Below are 26476 nucleotides of genomic sequence, written 5' to 3' on the forward strand. Positions count from 1 at the left end.
TTCTGAAGCGGCTGGTATTTGTTTACAGTGTGAACACCTCTTATAAAGGTTTCAGGAAATATTTGAAGTTTGACATGGCTCTGGTCAGTGATATACAGTAAAAAGACTCTCGTTCATTTTTTTGTGTAGCCTCAAAATTTCGGCAGGTAAACTGTGTTACGACAGAGCAGCGTCAGATCGCTATAGAGAGGGTGGCATAACATATGATGAGGGGCCATTGCTGAGGCAAGGATTAGGATATCAAGATTACAGTATTGTTAAAAAATAATTCATTATGAGGTCTTGCGTCCATGACCAGATTTGTTTTTATATACAGTAGTATACTGTATATATTAAAACACTGCTCGAGACTGAGCAACTGGTAAGTATAAGTTTCAAGGTCTTCTCTTGTCTTTGTGTTAGCCCACTAAGTCTTTTTCCTATAGATATATTTAGGCCTTATGCCATCACAAGACAACGAGAGAGTGCGGTAGGAAATGAGCCGGAGAGAGAGGACAAAGATTAAGAAATTACCTTTGTTCAGAATCGAACCTGGGACCCCAGCCTACTGAGCCACCTTGCCCTCTCTAAGGCTTTTTCTAATCCAGCAATTGTGTTCTTGGCCACCATGTGGCGATCTTTATCACAAAACAAGACTGGTCAGGTCACACCTCAACACAGTGGAGCACTCCCTCTACCTCTTAGCCTGGTAAACCAGCACCACCCGCTGGGCGCCGACATTTTTCAGCTGCGAGTGGGTCTGGCCTCGGATCTGAGAACGTTTTGAACACTGTGCCCTGAGTCTGGCAAAACCAATTACAACGCAGAGATTTGTTTTGAATCAAAGCGGGCAGGGTTTTGAGGGAGTGATGACGAAGCTTGCAACACCGTTGGGAAACTTGGCACGGTTTGAAAAAAACAACAGGTTGTTCTCATCAGCAATCGTCTGAGGTAAGGTTCATTGGGGCTAGACTAAATTACTCCGGTCTCACATTTAGGCTGGTTTATCAGGCTATCTACCTCTCTCTCACAGTCGAGTTTTAAGCTAAACCTTGTGGCAAATGAGCAAATTCATCTATTTCGAAGTTGGTTTGACAAGTGTTCTTTTTCAGATAGATTTGTGTTTTAAATTACATTTGTATTTTAAATGTCAGATGAATGTCCAATATATTATTACTAACAGAGGACAGGGGGTTGGAGAGAGCTCTTATTGTACAGGTGTTTTGTGTCTACTATATGTAGGAAGCAGTGTGAAGGAATGCAGAGCCCTCTCTCTCCAAAGACTGTCAGGAGAGATGTTGTCAGTTGCTCTACTGCAGGTTGTAAGTGCAATTGTCTCTCAATGCATATAATATACGTACCTCACATCCTGTGATAATGGTAAGTAACTTTGTATAAAGTGCCAACTAGGTGTGAATTTAAAAAAGATGATCGTGATCAAATATAGCCAATACCTGAGCCAATCGTCTGCTGATGCTGTACCAATCATGTCATATTATGCAGTGCTGTTCTACACTTTTTGTGAATAATGTTTATTGAACTAAAGGAAATTTTACAAAATAACATGTCCCCTTCCAAATTGTGGGTATTACACAGAAAACAAACATATGTAGAACAACCCCAGCCAATGCTGTACTACCCTTGGTGTACTGCAGGCCTAAGAAGTGTGTGTGTGTGTGTGTGTGTGTGTGTGTGTGTGTGTGTGTGTGTGTGTGTGTGTGTGTGTGTGTGTGTGTGTGTGTGCGTGTGTGAGTGAGTGTGTGTGCACAAAATGAGCTGTGAAACGTTCAGAGATTTATTGGGTACATTGGCAAACATCGACAGTCATTACAAAAAAAATTACAATCAAGGTCACATGCAGTACAGTATCCGTTGCCCCATCATTCATTTAAATAGCGTCTAGTCTTTTCCACCTAAAAGAAATGGCTGAGAGTGTTAAAATATTGGTGTGGAGTGAAGAGACTTCAGTGGACTTTGTTTAAGCCTCTGTAGGGTGGCAAAGTGAATGCACGTTTCTTTCACACGTTGATGAACCACTGATTTACGGAAAAAAGAAAAGACCCAAAAACACTAAAAGGGGACTTTACTGTCACTGGATACCTCTCAAACAAATTGGATCTGTGTTTGTGTTTTCAATGCTCTCATCATCAACCGTCAGTACAATAGTGTCTTATTTTTCTTTTTTCCCTGTTTTTTTTAAATAATGCATGTGGGAAAACGTTTGAAGACATAACTAATAGAGCAGCAACCAGGGTGCTGAGGCCCCCTTCAGGGGTGCCGCGGAAACGTGGCTGATAAATAAATTGTGTAATATCATATTTATTTGTCTAAATTAATAAATTAATGCTTAGTCAGTGGAATCTTTTGTCTGCCATTTACGCACAATGAAGTAAATGTAGGTCGCCCCAGCAAGCTGCAGCTTCAAACGTAGGTTGTGTGACGTCTCCAAATGTGTTACTTTTCTAAGCTTGTGTAGTATCAGATGCAATGCCATGTTACGGCTTGTTGGTTTGGGGTGCCTTGAAATTTTTCATGAATTGAAAGGGTGCCTTGCCTAAAAAAAGGTTGAGAAACACTGTAATAGAGAACCGATAAAAACAACAGTATGAGAACAAAATGTCATTCACTTTGTGCTTTGAAAACTGCTCCAATTGGATGACCTATTCTGGAGTCATGAATTACATACTGTACATACAGCTAATCATACTAATGGCATATTTTGCTTCAATTACAATGCTCAACACATTCGATTTATGTAATTGTGTACAAACAGCGTGAACTTTTATTCTACAAAGAACCAGCCCTGTTTTGAACTTCCCTCTGTGGATCAGCAAACAGTAGTATTAATTTCTTTATACATCCAGAGAATGAGAAACAGATTATCAACTTTATTTCTTCCCACAAACAGCCAGCACTTAGCAGCCACACCAGCCAGCATCTGCAGAGGAGGAGAAAACAGGAAACATTGGACGAAACTTTATGAGGGTTGTTTGTAGCTCTTTGAGTGCCATGGACTTGAAAATGCGCCTTTTCAGAATGTAAGGCACAGTGCCAAAGATTTGATATATATATATTTTTTGAATTTGAAAATGGCTAGCACTCAATGAGTTAATTACCATTGCACCTGATCATCTGTACAGTGATACCATAGGCTACAAACAATATGTATGTAGTGGTTTGGCATTGAAATAAAACAAATAACTTATTTTGCTGTAAAAACACTGTAAAACTGTTAAAAGGGCCTTAAGAGGCTCTAGGTTAGACTGCAATGATAAGATAGCTCCAGCTCCTACATACGTATTAGATTACATTACATTTACCAGATGCTTTCATCCCAAGTGACTTAGGCCCGACATATGCTTAATGCTTGCTGCACGCAAGATGCTCAGATGCGTGCATACGGTGGGAAATGATAGCCCCATTGGCTGTCAACCCCCCTACACGATACCGCCAGTATCAAGTTTAGCAACTTTTACAGTGTCCTTCCTGTTACCACTTTTTAACCCATTATTTAAAAAGATATGGTTTCTATATTGATATTCACCAAATTCACAAGTAATATTCTTTCAAACTATATGATGTCTGCTCTTGTGACCTTGCACATTAGCTAGCCAGGACCAAATACGCCTGAAATTGTACATTACCATCAGTAACAAGAAGGACAATTTCAGGCTTATTTGCTCCTAGCCATATAGGTTGAAAGAATATTTTGCTCCTAGTCATATAGTTTGAAAGAATACTGCTTGTGAATTTGGTGAATATCAATATAGAAACCATATCTTTTTAAATTATGGGTTAAAAGTGGTAACAGGAAGGATACTGTAAAAGTCACCACCCCAAAAGTCCAATAAAATAACAAAATTCTATGTTAAATAAGACTGTATATTACTACTTTTTATGTGGTGAAAATCATTTTCCTGTGAGTGATGTAACCTCCTGTAAATTGTGTAATTTGGGGCATGAACCATTATTTTACAGGGGGTTCTTTATCTCAGTAACAGGATTGACATTAACTCAGGGGACACTGCAAAATGATTGAAAAATAAATAGATATTATACTTATGCATGTTGACAACATTGCTAACTGCTACATTACTCTTAGAACAACATAAGAAATAATGAAAACAATGTGATTTCATCTATAATGAACAAATGAGACACCTTGAAAGACAACTTTTTACTGTGAGGGACAGGAATATGTACCGATTCAGTGAATCCCCCTATTACTAATCAACATTACGTGCGCATTTAAAAAAAACTTTGTTGTTACCTGTAACGTCAACTGTTACACTGGCAGTGGCAGCCTCTTTAGTCTCGAGGTTTATCGCCTTGCAGACCAAGTCCTCCGTGGCCACGGAATGGCTGACGGTGAGCTCCACCTTGTTGCCGTGCAGTGTTGTCCCGTAGGCGTTCCAGATGTACATACAGGGCGGGGTGCACACAGCCGAGCACTCAAAAGTCGATTTCTGTCCCACCGCCACTGACTTAGGCCCTGAGATGGTGACATTCTTTGGGCCACCTGCAGTGAAAGAAAAAGCAAATGGCTGGGGGAAAACTCCATTTAACAAATTGTTAACCTTGCCAATGATAGGCAGTCTCTTTGTTCAGTCCTTGTTCAGGCTCAACTACTCCCTAACAACATTGCTATGGCATTACTGAGAGCCTTTAGTAACAGATTAAGACTTGCAATTGGTGACCAGCTGGTGATCTAGACAATTGGTGACAGTAGGGTTATGAGATTAAATAAAATGTATTTAAACAGAGTATTAAGATATTTTTTCTACTAAAGTGTCTTCATTAATATTTTTAGGATTTAATGGATGTATAAAAAAGATTTTAAAAAGTGACACAAATGGCTTTGTTTATCCAGTTGTGTTTCAGCACACACAGGCACCACCCTGTACACTATATTTCAGTATGAGTAAGAGGACACATCACCTTTATTGTGTGTGTGTGTGTGTGTGTGTGTGTGTGTGTGTGTGTGTGTGTGTGTGTGTGTGTGTGTGTCTGTGTGTGCGCGCGTGCGGGCACGTGCGTGCGTGTACGGCCGCCAAAGGGGAAAAAAAATAAAAAGTGACACCATCATTTCCAATTCCTTCATAAACTCCTCTAAAATAAACTATACAAGAAATATTTGTGTAATAACATAATGAATAACAAACTCACCGATCAGCTGAATTTGGGTCTGAACGGACACGTTGGCTTTGCTTTCAGAGTTAGCAACCACACAGCTAAGAGAACCCTCATCAGCTGAGCTGGCTGAACTGATGGAGTAGGTGGAGTTGGTGCCCACGATGTCGTTGTTTAAAACCCAAACGTACGTGCAGGATGGGGAGCACGAGGCCGAACAGAAAAACGTCACGGATGAGCCAGGGCGGAGGATGGTGGCCCTGTCCGCTGGATTGTTATCGGCCAGAGTTAGCTCAGGGTTCACTGGGCCATCTGTAAAACATTTTACAGAAAAGAGAAAAGTTAAGAGATCGAATTTATGGGGGGTGCTGTGGCGCACTACGCTGCACACTGGACAACACACATGAACAGGGCAGAAATGGGACAAATAATCAGGCAGGGCATTTTCATCCAAGACTGGTCCACCAAGCACTGAGAAAGACAATGAAGCCTGTGACAACATTTTTATCCATCTAATATGAGCGGTTTTGACCGCAACACCCACAATGAATATTTAAATCTGACTCGGAGAGGTCAGCTGTAGCAGCATGAGGGCTGATTTCCCTACAATGAGGGGAGGGCCAGGACAAAATCATCAACAGTCCTCTGGGCAAATGGCTTGTATGCCCTAGCCAATCCAGCCAACTCACATGAATGGACTACCGGACGTGTCCTTTGGGTCCCAATATCAAATCCGTCCTGGGTCAGTTCTCGATGCTTCCCAATCCCAACCTCTTTCTCCCACTTACTTCCTGTCACTTCCTTCACTATGTTATCAAATAAAGCCAGATTTTTTTTTTGTAAAGGTACAAAATGTATAATCACAGTGCTACCCTAAAAAGGCAAAGTGTAGTAGCTACACTAATATTGAAACAGAGAGAAAGCCCTTCAAAGCCTTAGTATTAGGTTGGATATGTATAATACCTCCCACCCCCCAAAAAAGAAAAGAAAAGAAAAGAAAAGAAAAGAAAAGAAAAGAAAAGAAAAGAAACACACTATGCACAGAGATGTACTCACAGATAACATTCAATGTGTGCATAATCCCGGGGATAACTTTTCCTTGCTGGGTGACAATGCAGTTGTAGAGGCCGTTATCAAACTGGCTGAGTGGATGAAAGGAAAGAGTGGTGTTGTTCTCCATCAGGCGGACTCTGTCATTAGTGGACAGTGGCTTCCAGAACCTGGTCCACTGAATGCTGTGGAATCCTGGAAGAGCCCCATCACAGCGGAGGGAGTACGTATAGTTCACTATGGCTGGTGTTGGAAGAACGGGGACGACAGCAACTGAATCTGAAGGAAGAGAAGACGAGAGAGGAGATTTTTTTGTTCATCATACAGGAAAATTGTTTCATCATTCAGGTACTGTTTTCACGTAGCAGGATATTTCTTTAGCAGGGTATTTTTTTCTCCTGTTTAGGTGTAAATGCAACATGTGGATAAAAATAAATCCTCCATTGTAACAAATGCATTTCAGCCCCCTAAATAGGATATTTTTTTTCTCCTGCTTTTTATACCTGGATTTTAAATATCTGCTACGTGGAAACGGAAGGCCAAAACCAATGCAACCAGGAGAAAAAAATATCCACATATGAAAATATCCAGCTACGTGGAAACGGCACCACAGAGAGTGTCATCACAGCTGAGGGAGTAAGTAGTAGGCCTATATAGTTTGCTATGGCTGGTTTTGGAGGAACCATGCCCATTGTGAGTCTCTTTAAATTATCAAAGCCAATCAGACTGCCAAAGAAAGACATCAAATCACAATTTAGAGTGGTTTGGGTGTCCCCAGCCCAGAGCCATGTTATTTACAGTTGTGACAATCAGGAGCCCAGAAGTAGATTTGCCACAATGATTTGCATCAATGTAGATTGAAACAGTGCCCAAATCAGCTTTTGTTTCCATAGACAAGCACTGTTAATTGGCTTATTTATTATGAATTAATTAAAATTCACTGACATTACATACATCTGCCAAATAAGATCTATTTTAGGATGTGGGCTACGTATACTCTGGTGTTGAAGCTATTTCCTGGCACTGACAGAGCACCATGAGCAGCCCTAAAGAGGGTGGAGTCCAGCCCTGAGCCGTCATTTTTGTGTATAAAACATGGACTTAAATGGTCAATGGGTTTATCCTGACTCTCCTTATAGAGGGTTCTGCACTGTAAAAATGACAACAGTTTTGCTATGCGGTGTTCCTTAGCCAACTTAAAATACCATGTATGTAATTTAGTATATCCCCAAAACGCGGAGCTATAACACTTTCAAGATGGCTGAATCTAAGACGGCTGAATTGTTTGGCCCTTAACTTCTGACTGGGTGGATGGACTTTTCCAACATTTCTTTTGGCTTTGTTTTCTCAATAGTAGTTTGTTTTAATTTAGGGATATATTATAGAGATATCAAAAATGAAACTGCTCATCTCTGCCCCAAAAGGCAAGCCCGCTTCCAGCATTTTCTGTGAGAATGCAATCTAGTTTTTGTAGGTTTTTGATTATTAATTGAGATGTTGAGTTGATATACAAATTGTAGTTGGATGGAGTCAAATCTACTGTAAAAAGTAAAAGAGGGCTTCAACTCAAATTTTCAAGGCAACTTACTGCATAACATCTTTAAGTTATAAGTTTCAACTTAAGGTTTTGGAGTAGGGTACTGTTATCACTAAGTTGAGTCGACTAACTTTACAAGGGTTGTCCAACTAAATGTTAACTAAGCTATAACAATCTGCTGCAACAGGGCTGCCTGGGGGGTTTTGCAGGGGCGCTTAATTTTTTTTAGAATGTAAGAGTCCCCAATTTACCCCTGAGACAGGCTACAATGTCCTCATGAAACTGTGGTAAATGGGTGGTAAGCAGAGGTGTAGGTTTGGCTCGAAAAGTGGTGGGGACATTTTAATGGCAAATTGTCCGGATATGCTGTTTCTACATTGTATTTGTGAAAAAGTGGTGGGGACAAGCTATGTTTATCTCAAAAGTGGTATGGACATGTCCCCACCGTCCCCCCCTAAAATTACGCCCATGGTGGTAAGGTAAAGGTAATGTGGTAAAACAGGTAATGAGCAAACTGTATGGTTTGATATTCTCTGCATCCATGAAACAATTCAGGACATTTTCATGAAACTGTTTACAACTTCTGGAATGACCAAAATTGTTGTTAAAGCGGAATTAAGGGTTACATGACAGAGCAACATGTTTATTCGGAATTAAAAGAGGAATAAACCACCCATTTTATTCAGAATTAAAAGTCATGTAAACGTAGGGATTTTTGAAAATACTCTATCTGGATTTATATGAGTTTACTTTAAAATACTGACAGCCTTTTTTCATCGTGCCATAACGAATTCTTGCCTCCAGTCATTCCAGTCATTCAAGTCATCACAGTCTTTGACACGCACACGCACACACACACGCACACGCACACACACACACACACACACACACACACACACACACACACACACACACACACACACACACACACACACAACACACCGAATCAACAATTGTCTCCCCTTACCAGTCACATTAAGCGTGTAGATGGCGCTCATGGACTTGCCCGACAGGGCGTTTGCAGTTGTGCACGTCAGCTCCCCTGAGTTGAATAAGTCCTTCACGACCACCACCAGCTTTTCTCCCAGTACCATGTTGCCGCGCCTCATGATGGGCACGGTCACCGGTGTCCCGTGCAGGGTCTTGCCCTGGTAATTCCAGGTGATGTTGCAGCTGGGGGTGCAGTCGGCAAAGCAGTAGTAGACCAGCGTGTCCCCTACCATCACGTTGGTTGGTCCTCGGATGTTCACAGCATTGGGTCCCTCTGAGGATCAAGAAGAAGATGAGACGCTAGATGTCAGACGTCACTCATGATTTCCAGCCCAGAACATGGAGGCACTAACTCCTGCCCAACTACTGAAATTCTGTTGATTTCTCTGGCAATAAATCTGCAGGAAAAACCCGCCCAATACATTTTTTTACCCGCAGACGATCATCTTGAACAGGATTTTCATCAAGCTTTCAGTCATTTGGGTCATTAACAACATTTGAAGCAGATGTCAGGGTGGCGCTGTGGTACAAAGCGTACAAAACTGACTTTAAAAATGCTGGAAATACAGTACATTTTCATGTGCCTCTCAAGAATGAATGCTGATATGTATCTTATTAAGACAAAAGAATATACACAATTGCACATAACAGATGTGAACAAGTTGAATGAGTGGAACTGTTCCCCCCAAAATGTTGAATGAGTTGAATTAAAGTGTTTTTAATTATTACATTGTTCCCCCAATACTATTGAAACCAACTTACGTGCCACTTGAAGAGTAGCTATGCCGGCCGCAAAAAGCCCAGAGAGAGTATTTCGGCTTTGACAAATGACAACGTGTTTGGTGTTGTGAAGTGGCACGGTGTAGACCAGTTCCCTGCCAAATCCCACTTTCTTGCCCTTGACAAGCCAAGTGTAGTTGCAGGATGGGAAGCACTTTTCAAATGAGCACTCAAGTGTGTAGTTCCAGCCATTAACCACCATTTCAGGTGCTCTGATGCTGACACCAGATGGTCCCTCTGAAAATAACATCAGTGACATGTTTGTCATTTTTTAAAATGTATTTTTTAAAGTAAAACGCTACACATTTGCAACCATATTTCAAGTAGTATGTTTTTTTATCGAAGAGGTATTATGTGATGTGTTTTGGTAGAGATATTTCTCTTTCAAAACATTAGCGTCCATGCACAACAGTACTATACCTGCCACTTTTACAGAGTGATGAGCTCTGGTGGACTCTCCAGAGGAGGGGTTGGTCACCACGCAGGTCAAAAGCTTTGACCTCAGCAGTTCATGAATGACAATGTTTGTGGTGTTTCCCTCTCTTGTCTCGCCATCCACTTCCCAGGCGTAGGTACACGCTGGGTCACACTGTGTACTGCACTCAAAAGGGTACGTGACTCCAACTTGCACCACATTCATACCGATGATTGTTGCTTTCCGTGGTCCGACTATAAGACAACATTTGTATATACTGCTATTGAAAATATGAAATATTATACAGCATGCTAGTCATGCAAGTAATCAAATATGTTCTGTAAGTCTGTTTTGTTGCGAATGAGTAGTAAATATAATTCAGCTCATGCACTTTTCTTTGGCTTTTCTTTCAGTTCAGGTCAAACATTCACTGAAAGAGAGCAGAGCAACTTCCGCTGACGCAAAATAAAAATGGCCATCTAAACACAGCCCGCAGAGCCTCTGATATAACGTAACCTTATTGTCTCTAAAATTGAATGACCAAGTCTTGCTACTTGAGACTCTTGGTAATGTCATATCAAAGTTATGATATAGTTCTCTGTCCCATCTAAACTAATTAAAAACTAAAACAAATGCAAATGCAATATATTTGTAGATAATGACTATATGCACGCCAATAAATATAATACAATGCTTGACATAAATACAGTATATTGCTTTGCTGATGATTATATTACATTACATTACATTACATTATATTATATTATATTATATTATATGATATTATATTATATTATATTATATTATATTATATTATACTTATTGTTGGATTTAAGCCTACATGGTTTCTGTTGGCTGACGTCTTCCACAGTTTTGCTGACCACTTCCACAGTCTCGCTGACCACTTCCACAGTTTTGTTAATGCTGGCCCTCTCTCCAGTACTTGGATTTGTTGCCACACAGTTCAGAACTTGTGGTGGTGATGGATCATGAATAACAAAGTCGATGCCACTTCCTTTAATGACCTCTCCATCCACATCCCAAGTGTAGCTACAAGGTGGGGAGCACTCTGCCCAGCACTCAAAAGTGTAGGAGACTCCTATTTTGACAGCATTTATGCCAGTAATCTTCACAGACTGAGGCCCAACTATAAGGCAAGACATTAGAATAACACTATTCAGTATTCAGTATTCAGTCACTGATTCTTGAGAAAGCTGCTAAAACATGTCTCAGCAATAAACTGCCAATTCTGTTGAAAATAAACTACATTTTCATGAACAAAATGAATCCAGGTAAAGACCCAGGGGTCTGTTACACAAATGTACAGTCGTTTGAAATATTTAAGTGTAATTTCATTACTTTCCATGGCTATAAACCTGCCCACACCCTGTAAAAACAGCTGTCCCAAGGACAGACATCATCATTTCAATTGACTTATAATGTAAAAATCACTGATATTATTGAATAATATCACCATGATGTGAAAGTCCATATTGAAGTGGTTCTGCAGATATGCACATAGTGCGTGTAAAGCAATATTTACTACTATTTTCTGATTGCTCAAAGTGTGTCCAGCATATTAGTCACCACCGTCAGATTTTTTTAAAATGACAATAAAATCAGGTATGCACAAGGTCATTGTCATTACTTAGGACCCCTTTTCAAACCTTTAGCTCTACTGAATACTTCACCATCACTGAAGCTCCTGTAAGTTTACTAATTTCTCCTCAATTTGTTAATTTGTTTGGACACTGGTACTGTCCCAACCATAAACTGTCAACACCGTCGGAGGTTTTAATAGTATTATGTTACATTAATGTTAATTATATATACTTTTTCAGAAGCGGCATGAAGCCCCTAAGAAACAGAGCGAAAACGAAGTGGCTAATGTGAGCAAAAAATGCACAATATGTAAAAGAGTGGTTTTTTGTCTCACACCGTCAGATGTCACCACCGTCAGATTTTGTTCCGCTCATCATCTTGTTCCATATTTTACTAAATTGTGCTGGTTAATGAAACATTACCAGACATGTTAGTAATAATTGTGACCCAAACTTATACTCCAGCCTCCACTGAGGTGCATTTGGAGGGTTTTTTGTCACAAAACCTGACGGTGGTGACATCTGATGTAGTTCACAAAAAAGCATGTGTTTTACATGTTTTTGACAAGTTTTAAGAATATGCGTCCAATAAGTATCTACAATTATGTTGAATTGTAAAAGTAATTCACTTAAATACAGTAAACATATTTTTTTACTTCTAATTCTGTCTGACGCTGGTGACAAAACCAAGAAAGAGCCCATTTTATGAAAAATGTAAAACATGGGGAGCTTGGCTAATACATTCACTGCACAGCCAAGACCTTCATCTATGAGAATACACCTCTATATTTAGGATTTGAACAACTTAAAACCTGTTTATGCCACATTTTCAATAATCTAGGCGTACTTCCTAGAGTATCTAACAAATGAAGAAAAATATGTGCACAAACATACTGTGCACACACAAAAATAAAGTGTTTATGCTAGATGTCATTGAGTTGAGAGGGCTATTTATTTTGCTAAATGTAGGCAATAATTAGGTCACTTTCACCACCTTCAGATTACTGTCACCACCGTCAGTTCTTAAGTCACCACCGTAAGAACGAGTTTTGGACATTTTAAATGAATGTCCCTACAAAATTTTCCTTTGGAGTTGTTGAATTATCAAAATACTAGCAAATTTAAGCCTACACGAATATTTGTGAAATTACAAAAAATTGTTTGATCAATTTAGGCATTAAGTAAGCATTGTCTGACAGCACATATTTTTAAATTAGAACACATGAAGTAGTATTAAAATAGAATGAAAGTGAATTTTCAACATTTAAAGGCGTATGTGTGAACCAAAAAACACACACAATCACTTAAAAACTCCAGATACATATGCAACCAAATCAATACACTTTTTATTGCTTTTAATTGTGTCTGACGGTGTTGACAAAAAACAAGGTATGATCGGAGAAAAACCTGATTTCTGAAAAAAATTCAAAATGGGGAGATTGGCCTTGTGCATTTCTGAAAAGCCAAGACCTTTGTCTACGAGGATATACCATATTATTTTGTAATTCACTTCGTTTTTTTCTTTCAAGATTACAACCTGTTTTAGCCACTTTCTCAAGAATCAGTGCAGTATTTGAGTGCCAATCCTGCCTTCATTCACATCATTCACACACAAATGCACATGTGAGAACGCACTCTCACACACAGAGACACAGACACAGACACACACACACACACACACACACACACACACACACACACACACACACACACACACACACACACACACACACACACACACACGTACGCACACATGTACACACACACGCACACACACCTGGAGGCAGTAAGTCAACATGACCCCCCCAACCCCCCCACCAAACCACACACATACACACACATAACTGTATATTAACTGGACTGAATTTAACTGAATTTGGCTGCAAGACCTACTGTACTTTGGTGAAACTCGTAAGCATTAGTTTAATAGTTAACATTCATTAAAAGATCAAATAATGACTCAAATGACACATGGAAATTACACACTTCAGTGATATAACTATTCATCCTCATTATCATGTATTTGATTTAAAACCAAACAAAAGTTTTGTAAACAATCTGTGTATGTCTTAAACAGTACATGTGATGGATGGCCACTATACTGCCCATGATTGCTGGGATGGACTTACATGTCCTCTGGTCGCCAGTACTCCGCAGTCTCATGCTGGCTCTACCTTTTGCAGCTGTAATACATGAAACATGCAAAATCACATTTGACATCCAAACATTTAGAGGACAGTCTGTCTTCAGAGGATAAACGTCTGGATACTGTAGTAGACGTTAACCTGTGCCCACATCAGCTGGATTGGATGTAAATTCAACAAGGCTGACACAGACAGCAGTTGCGCGCAAACCCTTCAAAACCCCTCAAAACAAGAAAGCCGTTTTCCAAAGGACCGAACGACAGACATTAAATAGTAGCTGGGTACAATAAAATAAACAATTTAAATTACTGTTGTTCATCCAGATGGAGCTGCATTTACACAGTGTTAAAGCCCTCACTCTAGGGAAGCCTATGTGCCTCACAAAGTTCTGTAGTAGTGAATCACTGAATTTGTGTATTCCACAGCTCCTGGCAGCATCTGCAGTGAAGGCACCTGGTCTATGTGCACAGGTAGGGGCCTATACAGTACCTCAATTACGATACACTGCGTAGCCCCTTAATGCACGGTGTACTTCCTGAGGCACACTGTTATAGACATTGAAACTTAACTACTATAGTACTACAGGACTATGACAGTGCACAGGGCCTTTAGTAATACATTACGACTTGGTCATTGCCATTCCGGTAACAGATAATTTATAATGCTGTGTCTTAAGGGGTTAATGTACTTTTTCTGACGCCTGAATTTTCCAAATCTTCAAATATTACTTCAAATATCTTCAAATACTCTCATCTCTCATCCACAAGATACATTATAACTATTTTTTGTACGCAAACCTTACCTGCCAGCCAGGTGAAGAGCAGGAACAGCGAGACTGCCGAGTGGGACTTCATGGTGCTCTGATCTGAGAACCGGATGAGAACTTTTGCACAAAAAACTCGCTCTGTTAGAAGGGTGCCTCCTATATACTCCGACTGTGTGGCAACAAACAGTTCTATCAGGCAGAGAAACAATGACTTTATCGCTCGCTGGCTCACTCACATCCAGTCGACTGCTGATAATCAAAAGCAAGTTAAGGGTGTCTAAGGCTAAGTGAAAGAGCTGCTCTGCGGGTCGATTAAAAAAGCATTTAATGGCCATGCCCTGTTGTGTGCTGGGTGTTGATGGTGTTTACTGGGCTTGAATGTTGCCATGTATGACTGGTTAGCGGAGATGTCAGGAGTAGGAGTAGATGTAGTAAAAACTAGAAGTAAGAACAAAACAACCCTGCCACCATTTTGTTCCAACACAGGTCACTTCACTGAGTAACCAGTAGACCAGATGCAATGTTTTACAAAAAGCTGAGTTAGTGCTGGATGGATCATATTGTGATCATATCAGTTTGGTATTTTTTCCCTCGTAAAAACACAGTCTGTTAGGCCTACCGAAATAGGTACAGTGGAGTAACTGGAGTAACAGAAATGTAATATCATGTGATCATGTACTTAGACCATGAATTTACTTATGTTAGGATAATATCGTTACTTTACTTCTGTAACAGTGGGATACGCAGGCAGAACTCAAATAATAACACACGCGCTTCACATGTCTCATATTTGAATGAGCCCAGCCACAGCACATCATAACCCTTGATTTCACACCTGCGAAAGCATTCTTGATAAGTCTAAATGGTCAAACCCAAACAATTTGTTTGTTCAATGCAGTCACCAAATCAGCTTGGTAAGAGTATGAAAGACACTCCCTCTATAGAAATTGTTCCATTGCACTTGAGGTTGCATGTGATAAAGTGTCGTGTGAATACACTAATCACTGTGTGATACAGCAAGGACAACAAGAGTTGTTGAATTGTGGGTGGGTCTCCCTCAATTGTGTACCTCCCACCTCAGACAATCATTACACAAAAAAAACTTATCTGAGTACTGTAAAGCTCAAAATGTGGATTCTCTCTATTTAAAAAGGGTTGAGCACTAAAATAATGAAATTGTTATAAAATCCAGACAAAACACCAATTCATGAGGACTCATTACGAGTAAATACATTTACATTAAATACATAACACACAGCACTTTCTCAAGCACAAGTTGGAGTGTTATCATGTTCAAATAAGGCCATTGTGTATGGGTACTATGAAAGGGGAGGCACTGATCAAGATCTATTTCATATCTGTGGCAGCTCTGAAATGGGTTCCTATGAGTTTGAATTATGTATGAAAAGTGTATGTTTGTAGTATATGAACCCATGCCCGAAATAACAGTATCCAGTAACACAGAATGTATTTCCTCATAACTATGTAGCACAGTGGTTATCAACCCTCTTTGAACAAACACCCCATTGACCTCATCATAAACCTGCCGACGTCCCCTGGACCTCATCATAAGCCTGCCAATATCCCAGAGGTGTGACCAAGTCACTAATGTGCAAGTCACAAGTAAGTCTCGAGTCTTTCCACTCAAGTCCGAGTCAAGTCACAAGTCAAGACACATCTGACCAAGTCAAGTCCAAGTCCAAGTCGTACCCCAGCCAAGTCAAGTCCAAGTCCAAGTCTCATTTTTTTTCAAGTCCTTAACAAGTCACAAAGGGATTTGCTATTTGCAATCACAATTTCGATCATAAATTCATTAGTATAATAATGAGACCTGAGTAAAAAGATGACAATTACTAAAACAGTTGCTGAGAAATCAGTCTAAACCAAACTACTGCTTGTGCTGTGTATGTAAAATGACATTTAATTTCATTTTTTTTCTCACATAAAAATACATTTCATGTGAATTTGTAATTAAACAAAGGAGCAACCATATGCCAAATATTTACTGTCCAGTGGGCAAATAGTCCTGTTTGCAAGAATGTGTGCGTATGTGTGTGTGTCCGTTCCATCATCTGATGGCATAAACCTATTCCACTACTCCACCCTGGTCTTGGTGGTGGGCCGGTCATATCTAGTCAAGGTTGTAAGTTATACAGACTCTAGCATCATAACGCTGAGGACAGGACTATGGTTAACTTTTTCACTAGGAGCACAGGCAGGGCCGCTGACAGCTTTGGCTGGAAGGTTTTGTCAAGACATTAGGGGGGCATATTACACTTCCGACCTGAAAATGCGGATTCACACTTTCAGCGTACTATGTTTGAATTTACCCACAAAGGCCAAGGGTGAAAGTAGAAGCCTATTCATGTCTTACAGGTGCTACCCACCTTCCCCCCCTCTCTTTACTGTAGTATAACACTCGATTAATGTAAACACTTTGGTTTGGCTTTAAAAGACGCCATTTTCCCTAAGGTACCATATTAAGCTCACCATTCTCATCAAGATATGACATACAGCAGGGGTAATCAATTTCTTTTTTTAAATTGAGCCCTGTGTGTGTGTGTGTGTGTGTGTGTGTGTGTGTGTGTGTGTGTGTGTGTGTGTGTGTGTGTGTGTGTGTGTGTGTGTGTGTGTGTGTGTATGCGTATGGGGGGTGGGGCTACACATGTGAGACAGGATGATGAGTTAACAGCACAGCTCAGCAGGCAGCCCTGTCTCAGCTGGTCCATGATGTTCACTTCATCCCATTTTATGTGAACCAAAAGCTGAGCATTGACAGTGTCAGAACTGTGAACTCACCAATGAGCACATGCATGGTGCAGCACTAGGCTATAGTCTGCTGTAGGCTACGTGCCAAATTTAGCCTAGTAGACACTTGTCCATATGGGCTAAGAAATGAGGACAAAGTAGGCCTAGTTAGTTGGATTAAATCCCTGGTAAAGTAATGATGAATTTCCTGAATTTCCCCCTGGGGATCAATAAAGTTACTCTACTACTCTACTCTACTCTACTATTGTTGAAGCTGATATCGGCATTGTCGCTTTCCCCCTCACATTCTCGCCGCAATGGCCCATCATCACCAACCATTTTTACTGCGTCACAGAACTTCGTTTGCACAGTCATTAATCCACGTCTTAATGATATTAGGCTACTAGACTATTCGCCAGCACGCTGTCAATTAAACATGGCGTTAGCGCTGCAGAATGTCAGTTATGGCAACGAGGCAACCTTGTTCTGCGCTTCTACAGTGTAGGAAGAAGGAAGGTGTGTAATGCCCTATCCAACATTTCGCTCTCATTTTCCCCGAACGAATATGCGCCTCGCGCCATGCTCTCGTCTCCCTGTTCTCCCCAATCGCACTCTCCTCCCCCACAAAGGCACTTGTATGCTGTTCATGCCTCTTCAAAATCACCGTCCAGGTTCACCGTCCAGGTCATAGATTGTAGCCAAACAAAGTTCTGCTTCTATGTTTCCTAATTTTTGTTAATTTGGAAAACAGGGTTACATCCCAGTTCTCCAGTGCTGGCGTCGTGTAGCTCTAACGTGTCATTTCCAAGCAGCGGTAATTGCGACTCCAAACTCCCCCAAAATACCAAACAAAGCATGTAGTTCGAACTGTGAGAAACATAAGATAAAGCGGTGTCGACACCACGAGATACAAGGTTCGCGCGCGCAAGGATTGGGCTGGGAACAGCACGCGAGAGGGAACATGCTTTTTATCCACGGGAGCCGACCCATGCCCATGTCTTGCGCTGCTCAGCAGTAGCTTGCAACCTCTACCTCGCATTACATTTAAACTTCACGATAGGCTGCATTAAAGATTGCGTTTGAACTGATGTGGCTGACATGTATCAAGGCTGAGTTTTAAAACTTTCAAGGAACAGGTAGCCTATGGCATTATCTTACCATTTGACACATGGGACACTGCTACTCTTTCAGCTGGCTGAGGCGGTATTCCAGGAATCAAAGATAGCCCTGATGTCCTTAGAAATGTTTCGATTCAAGTCATCGAACAACAAGCAGTGAGGTTCGGGGCGCATAGCTTGTTTATAGCCCTCAAGCGCAAGCTTCGCGGGAAGCAGTGTTGCTTGCGTTTAGTTTCTTCAAAGTTTTTCCAACAGCCATGAAGTATTCCTCATCTCGCGCCTTGACCAATTATTTGACAATTTTGGTCGTATAGGCTAAATTATTTCCCTTTGGAACCATTCACCCAGCATCTAAAGTAGGCAACCGGTGGAGCTCTTTTGATGGATGCAAGACCAAGTGTTCTCTGCTCGCCTATTTTCGATTGCATGCTGGAAGACTAAGACATGTATAAACGTGTCTTTTTGTATCGATTCTAATACTCAACCGATGGTGGCTGGTCAATGCAAAGAATGTTACCGAGAGGTTACTCTTTCTAGACTGAGAAGCGCGAGCTTAACATGCATTTGCAGCGCGTGGAGTTGTGGTCGTGAAATAGCCCTGGGATATCAAGCCATAGCCTACGGACACATCCTGGGTTGGGGGAAACTTAAAAGCAGGCCATATTCGTAACGTTTACCTCGCCACATATCCATCATAACGTGGTTTTGTCCGCGATGGTGGAAATTATTCGCAAGGCTGCACTTCACTAAGTGACTGACTCGCAAGCTGTGGGAGCGGAATATACTGTAACAGCCTTCGGGGGCTGAAGGCAAGCGCATTCATAAAGGACAGGGAAAGCAAAACGGATTGGCGTACTCTTTTATAAAACAACAATAGCCTAGATTAACTCCTGTGGTTCGGTTATGTCAGCAGTGTGTGCTTTTTTATTTCAACTGCTTAAATAGCCTAATGTTCAACAATCAATGTCCATCACCATTTAGCTAAAATATTTAGACAGCTTGGTTCTCACTGAATTTCTGTCGTAAGCGAGGGGCGAGAGAGCGAGAGCTTCACGTGTGTAGCCTACAGACGCGTGTTGCACATCACAGCGCCCCACCACACACACTTCCTACAACATTGATAGAAAATATTTGTTGATCACAGTGCAAACTTGCATAGCCTACCCTAACCCTATTAAGAATGCAAAATGAGTTGGGGCTGAGAGGGAGATAAATTAACTTCCGCGATGGTTTAAAATGTAGGCTATGTTTGTTCTGGAGACTCGCAAATGGTGTTTCACTGTTGCCGCTGGTCGCCGCGTCCAGGCCAGCCGCGCCCGGCTGCATCTTGCCGCCAATGGCATAGCACCGCTTAGGACAATGACTGTAATGATATCATATGACCACTGGGTGGCAGTGTGGTGGTTACGGCACTGTAATACATGAACTGTACGCAAGACACCAGAACAAGTGTAACAGGCAAACCATGAAGCCACGTAAATAAAGACTCCGACTGAGAACACGGTTTATCCCTTTATTCTACAAGTCATAACTTTACATGGTACCAGGAATGGATGCAATAAAGCCACCAGCGGCTCTGAAGCTTACAGGGAACCTTGATGCCAACTGGAGGACGTTTAAACAGCAGTTTGAGCTGTACCTGGCAGCGATCGATGTGGAGGAGTCCGCTCAGAAGAGGAAAGTAGCACTGTTGCTAACTCTTGCAGGGACGGAAGCAATAGAGGTATACAATACGTTTACTTTTACCGGCAGGGAAGACAAGAACAAGTTAGACGTAGTACTGAAGAAGTTTGATGATCACTGTCTGGCTAAAAAGAATGAGACCTACGAAAGGTACATCTTTAGATCTCGGATGCAACGGGATGGGGAGACGTTCGATGTTTTCCTCACCGACCTCAAGCTAAAAGCTAGAACATGCAACTTCGGTGCATTGAAGGATTCATTGATACGTGATCAGATTGTGTTTGGGGTACGTGACAAGAAAGTCAGGGAAAAGTTGCTGAGTGAGGCCGACCTAAAACTGGAGAATGCTGTGCAAATATGCCAGGCAAGGGAGTTAACTAAGCAACATGCTGAAAAATTTGATGGCGAAGATAAAGAACTAGCAATAGCCCAGCAGCCCGCGCAAATGCATGGGGACGTGGATGTTGTTTCCAAAGGACAGTGGCGCGGGAATGATCGTTTCAGGGACGTTAGGGGCAAAGGAAAAATACCGAGGAGCGGCGACAGAGAAGATAGGACTAGAGACAGAGAATTTACCTGCACACGATGTGGAGGCCAGCACAAGCCCAGACAGTGCCCAGCTTTTGGGAAAACATGCTCCAAATGTCACGGGCTGAACCACTATGCCAGAATGTGTATGTCAAAGGAGAAGGGCCGTAATGTCCATGTAGTGAATGAAGACAGTGAGCCCAGTGATGAAGAATTTGTGTACATGGTCCGTGATGGGGCAAAGGAAACACAGTCTGGCAGTGGAGAACAGAAAGGGTTGGCAGTAAATGCGGTGCAGCCAGATAAATGGGTGGCACCTCTGTTAGTCAATGGAGCCGTAGTAGTGTTCAGACTGGACACAGGGGCAAAGGCCAACCTAATAAGTGTAAAAGACCTTAAAGCACTGACAGAGAAGCCAAAAATTCAGACACGCACGGTCCCACTGAAAACATACAATGGCCAGCCAATTGAAACCAAGGGGGTGTGTCGGCTGACAATACAGGGGAAAGGCAAAGCACAACACCTCATGTTTGTTGTGGTTCCAGAGGATCACGAATCATTGCTGGGGGACAGAGCATGTGAGGACCTGGGGCTAGTGAAGAGAGTCTTCCAGCTCAACAGTGAAATTGAGCCAAACATGAACACAGCAAAAGACATAGCGCGCCAGTTTCCAGGGATGTTTAAAGGGCAAGGAACACTGCCCTTCACATACAAGATCCAGCTGAAAAGTGATGCCAAGCCAGTCATACACGCACCACGGAGAGTACCAGCGCCACTCCGTGACAGCCTGAAAAAGGAACTGGACAGAATGGTGGGTCTGGGAGTCATTCAGCCCATCGAGGAGCCGACGGACTGGGTGAACTCCATTACATGTGTAAAGAAACCCAATGGTGAGTTAAGAGTGTGCTTAGACCCCAAAGATCTCAATGAGAACATTAAAAGAGAACATTACCAGATACCAACAAGAGAAGAGATCATGAGTGAGATGGCAGGGGCAAAATTCTTCAGCAAACTAGATGCATCACATGGCTTCTGGCAACTGAAACTAGACCCTGAGAGTAGCAAGTACTGCACATTCAACACACCATTTGGCAGATACTGCTTTCTTAGACTGCCATTTGGAATTAAGTCAGCCCCCGAAATTTTCCATAGAGCGATGGAAACAATCATTGAGGGACTAGAGGGCACCCGGGTCTTCATCGATGATATAATTGTATGGGGCGCAACACTACAACAGCATAATGACAGGCTGCTGACCCTCCTGAAAAGAATTCAGTCTAGCGGGCTAAAATTAAATGAAAACAAATGCCAGTTTGGGGCCAGAGAGATAACATTCCTGGGTGACAAGCTATCCGGGGAAGGCGTAGAGCCAGATCACAACAAAGTCCAGGCTATTCTCGCCATGCCAGCCCCCACAGACAAGAAGGGAGTTCTACGAGCAATGGGAATGGTGAATTTCCTAGGCAAGTTCATTCCAAATCTGTCTGCAAAAACAGTAGCCATCCGTGAGCTGCTGCAAAAAGACAGAGGGTTCGAGTGGACAGACAGACATGACAAAGAGTGGGAGGCGCTTAAACAGACACTTACTAAAGAACCAGTACTTACCTTCTTTGATCCCTCTCGCAAAATCAAACTCTCCACAGATGCCTCCAAAGACGGATTGGGAGCCGTGCTGCTCCAGGCGGACGACGCTGGCCACTGGCGACCAGTCGCGTATGCATCAAGATCAATGACCGAAACCGAAATGAGGTATGCCCAAATTGAGAAAGAGTCACTGGGATTAGTGTTTGGGTGTGACAAATTTCATGGATACATATATGGGCTGCCTACATTCACATGTGAAACAGATCACCAACCACTAATCTCCATCTACAAAAAGAATCTGAATGACATGTCTCCCAGGATCCAACGTATGATGATGAGGCTACAAAGATATGACATGGATTTAGTCTACACACCAGGAAAGTACATAGTCTTAGCTGACGCACTGTCCCGAGCACCTGTACCGCCACAAGCAGTCACGCCAGATAGAAAGACAGAAACAAAATCATCCCAAGAGGTTGAAAGGCACATTAACTTAGTTGTCTCCTCCCTCCCAGTGTCGGACAGGGTGCTCAAGAAGATTGCAAAAGAAACAGAGCAGGATGAAACACTGCAGGCAGTGGCAGAAAAACTCAAAAAGGGTTGGAAAAAAGGGACACTTCCACAATTCTGTTCTATCAGGGCAGAGCTGAGCATTTCAAATGGCCTACTGCTAAGACAGAACAGGATCGTCATCCCTGCATCTATGAGGGAAGACATGCTGAACAGAATCCATGAGGGGCATCTGGGCATAGAAAAATGCAGAGCAAGAGCCAGGGATGCTGTCTATTGGCCAGGGATAAACAGAGACATCGAGACAATGGCCAGTAAGTGTGAGGCATGCCTAAAACACAGATACAAGCAAGCCAAAGAGCCCATGTTGATCCCCGAAATGCCAACAGAGCCATGGCAAAAAGTTGGAACAGATCTCTTTCACGTAAATGGAAAAGACTTTCTTTTAGTGATAGACTATCACTCCAACTATCCCGAAGCAGTGCAGCTAAGCAGCACATCTGCCAGTGCTGTTATCACACGCATGAAAAGCATATTTAGCAGACATGGCATTCCACTGGTCGTCCACAGTGACAACGGCCCACAGTATAGCAGCCAAGAGTTTCAGAGATTTGCAGAGGAGTATGGGTTTCATCACACAACCTCAAGCCCCCTCTATCCAAAGGCGAATGGAAAGGCAGAGAAAGGCGTTGAGATCGTTAAGAGACTTCTAAAGAAGGCTGCAGAGACTAAATCAGACCCGTACCTGGCACTGTTGACCTATCGGTCTTCTCCTCTGGCATGTGGAGCATCCCCCGCAGAACTTCTCATGAACCGCAAACTGCGCAACACGCTGCCACAAATGCCAAGAAAGAAAAACACTGTGCCCAAACAAAAGCACATGCAGTTGAAATGGGCACAGAAAAAGCATCACGACAAGACAGCCAGACGTCTCGAACCCCTCTCAGAACACGACGTGGTCAGAATCGAGGAGCCCCACTCATGGAGCAGAAAAGCAGTGGTGCTCAAAGAGGTGGGCCCAAGGTCGTATGCAGTGAAAACGGAGGACGGGCAGGTACTCCGAAGGAATCGCAGGTGCCTGCTCAGAACAAAAGAGACATTTGAGAACTTTCCCAACACACACCAGTTTGGAGAGCAGCAGACACCTACACCAGAGACAGATGCACCTGTCTGCCGCAGGTCCAGCAGATCTAAGAGATCAAGAGTGCTGATGGACTTGTGAAAGGACTTGAATCAAGATTATATCCTTTTTATTGCATATGCATAACTTACCTTTGTTGTTACAGTTACAGATGGGTTTATTATTAACTAACATTACTTACGGTCCATACCTGAAAGAAAAAAAAAAAAAGTAAAAGCATTTCTGAATATGCCTACTGTATGAGATGACTGTTTCGCTTACAGGTCCAGTCCGGATTAGACCACTGAGTTCACTTCTATTTCTGAATATGCCTACTGTATGATTACTGTTTCACTTACAAGTCCAGTCCGGAAGAGACCACCGAGTTCACTTCTATTTCACTCTATTGATTAATGTTGGAGAAAGGGGGATGTTATGAAATGTTAAGTTGATATATGTTAGTTGTCAATTTTTCATGATACTTCAGAATGATGTGGGTTAAGCATCCATGTCTAGTTGTGTAACGGCTGTTGGCCCATTTTATTAACTTGTTGAATAACCTCAGAGAAAGGAGGATGTAATGATATCATATGACCACTGGGTGGCAGTGTGGTGGTTACGGCACTGTAATACATGAACTGTACGCAAGACACCAGAACAAGTGTAACAGGCAAACCATGAAGCCACGTAAATAAAGACTCCGACTGAGAACACGGTTTATCCCTTTATTCTACAAGTCATAACTTTACAATGACGTGATTCAAACAAAGAATGTGGGCGGGCTGAAAACAAGGGTTGGACTTGGGACTTTTTTTTTAGACCCAACATGGCAAGTCACGCCAAGTCATTGAAAGTTACAACTGTCAAGTCCAAGTCGAGTCCCGAGTCAAAGGCGTGCAAGTCGAGTCGAGTCGCAAGTCCTTTCTGATCTTGAAATTTCAAGTCGCAAGTCTTCACACCGCTGACTCGAGTCAGACTCGAGTCCAAGTCACTGGACTCGAGTCCACATGTCTGCCAATACCCCTCTTAGTAAAATAAAACTAATGCCTAATGCTCCTAATTTGCAACTGAGCACCCCCGCCCCAAACCTGCTTTCCTGTCAACGTCCACCAAGGTCTTCCCAACGCCCTGTGGGGGGCTATAGAGCCCCCGTTGAGAAACAATCTGCAAAATTTCCCTGAGAGGCATTGTCTGATTATCCGTCTGTCCTTTTCCAAAGAGCACCTCTATCTCCCAGTGTTTTAATAAATATCTACTTGACATAGATTAAAAATGTGCATACATTTTTTGGGATGCCTTGTGTTTCCTCACAACTCTGCAGAACTTCCCTGAGAGGGAGGCAGTCCCCAGCTCTGATTAACGGCTGCCTGTCCTTCTCCAAAGAGCATGTCTATCTTCAAGTGCATTTCATTAGTGCATCAAGTCTTTAATGGGTGTCTGTAAACCTGTTCGGTGCGAGAGAATGAGATTCCGGATGGGCAGGTGACTGCATGAAGGGAGTTAGAGAGAGAGAGAGAGGGAGAGAGAGAGAGAGAGAGAGAGAGAGAGAGAGAGAGAGAGAGAGAGAGAGAGAGAGAGAGAGAGAAGACGTGCATATTTCATTGGAAGCCATTTGTATCCAACTGCGCGGGGAGATACTGTTCTATTTTGAGGCTCATCACGGTTCGTTATTGCGGGCCTGGTGATATTTTTCCCATGGAGGAGGGAGTGGGCAGGGGTCCTTCAATGGTGATAAACATTAGCGTGCGTTAATTAACAGTGCTGCCTCAGTGACTGTTGCTAAGAGAAATGAGCAACCCACAAGGTCTCCCGGAAACTCCCTGTGCTTCCAGTGACAGTGACACACAAATAAAACCCAGCATTGTAAGGACATAATACATTCAAAAGCAGTCGCTGTCTCTCTACAAATTCGACAATATAGATTGCTTTTACCACAGGAATCAGAGGAACAGATGGCCTGTTCTGCCTTCAACATTTCTCTTGTTTTGTCTGCTGTCTAGGCAAATCTTACAATCTTACAAAACTTTTATGTGAGATAATACTGAAAAAGTGTTACCTTGTAAGTTGTTAACACATTTCCAGTCTCCATTGTCGCCTACCTCCATGCTTACATACAGCACTTTGCAGGTTGCTTCAACTGTCTCCTCCATAGTCTTTGACGAGCATGGCTTCTGTTCAGTCATGCTATTCCATCATGGCAGTCTTCTGTGGAAATAAAGTAAACATCCAAGTGAGCCAATGCTTTACGCACCATTAACCTTCATATGCAACGCGGACGGATCAAAACACATTTCCTATCCAGTCACCTTTAAAGAATGCCCATATAATTAACCACAGTCTGATAAGCCAATTAGATCCCTGGCCCCTTTAATTAGCACACGCCTGTGGCCTGTAATCAACCCAGTAATGGAACTGCTTGCTCTATGATATAGAAATCTATATGGAAAACTGAGCACTGATGGAAATGTCTGGCGAGCTAATTTATTGCCAGGTCACAAGTATTTAGGTGGGAAATTCAACTACATTAGTGTAACAAAATAGCAGGTGCTGGGTTTCTTCTTGAAGGCCCGGGACAAAATCATCTGAAAAGACCCCCCCCCCCCCTCTCTCTCAAAGCATACACTGTAACAGGAACCATTCCGGGCCCTCTCTCGCTCCTTGGGCCCTGGACAACATACCCGTTTGTCCACCCTGTCCGTAGGCCTGGGGATGGTAATGCATTTTTACGACAGCGGCAAAATGAGATCTGCATTCCCATATACGCCTACATAGCTCATCTGATTTGGAAGGGGG

General features: G+C 42.3%; 1 protein-coding gene across 2 annotated transcripts; it reads right to left on the reverse strand.

Annotated features, from left to right (window-relative positions):
* Window positions 1-2108: 2108 nt before the first annotated feature.
* Window positions 2109-25950, reverse strand: LOC134464021 (basement membrane-specific heparan sulfate proteoglycan core protein-like). Of its 2 annotated transcripts, XM_063217460.1 has the most exons (11): window positions 25740-25950; window positions 14429-14509; window positions 13612-13665; window positions 10723-11028; window positions 9887-10135; window positions 9449-9703; window positions 8664-8960; window positions 6166-6438; window positions 5146-5421; window positions 4250-4498; window positions 2109-2917 (listed from the first exon to the last, which is right to left on the reverse strand). In XM_063217460.1, exons 1-11 carry the CDS (start codon window positions 25864-25866, stop codon window positions 2895-2897), a joined length of 2190 nt encoding a protein of 729 aa, XP_063073530.1. In that variant the 5' UTR covers window positions 25867-25950; the 3' UTR covers window positions 2109-2894. The 2 variants fall into 2 exon arrangements, with proteins under 2 accessions (XP_063073530.1, XP_063073531.1); XM_063217461.1 differs by lacking the exon at window positions 10723-11028 and having other exon boundaries at window positions 25740-25947.
* Window positions 25951-26476: the final 526 nt, after the last annotated feature.

Source organism: Engraulis encrasicolus, chromosome 15 (assembly GCF_034702125.1).
Source record: "Engraulis encrasicolus isolate BLACKSEA-1 chromosome 15, IST_EnEncr_1.0, whole genome shotgun sequence".
Taxonomy (NCBI): domain Eukaryota; kingdom Metazoa; phylum Chordata; class Actinopteri; order Clupeiformes; family Engraulidae; genus Engraulis; species Engraulis encrasicolus.

Coding starts and splice junctions, on each gene's coding strand:
- LOC134464021 (XM_063217460.1), bottom strand. CDS start 25,866: ATGACTGAACAGAAGCCATGCTCGTCAAAGACTATGGAGGAGACAGTT. Junction 11,029..13,611: donor TACTGGCGACCAGAGGACAT/GTAAGTCCATCC, acceptor CTTGCCTTATAG/TTGGGCCTCAGTCTGTGAAG. Junction 2,918..4,249: donor TGTAACAGTTGACGTTACAG/GTAACAACAAAG, acceptor CCTCCTCTGCAG/ATGCTGGCTGGTGTGGCTGC.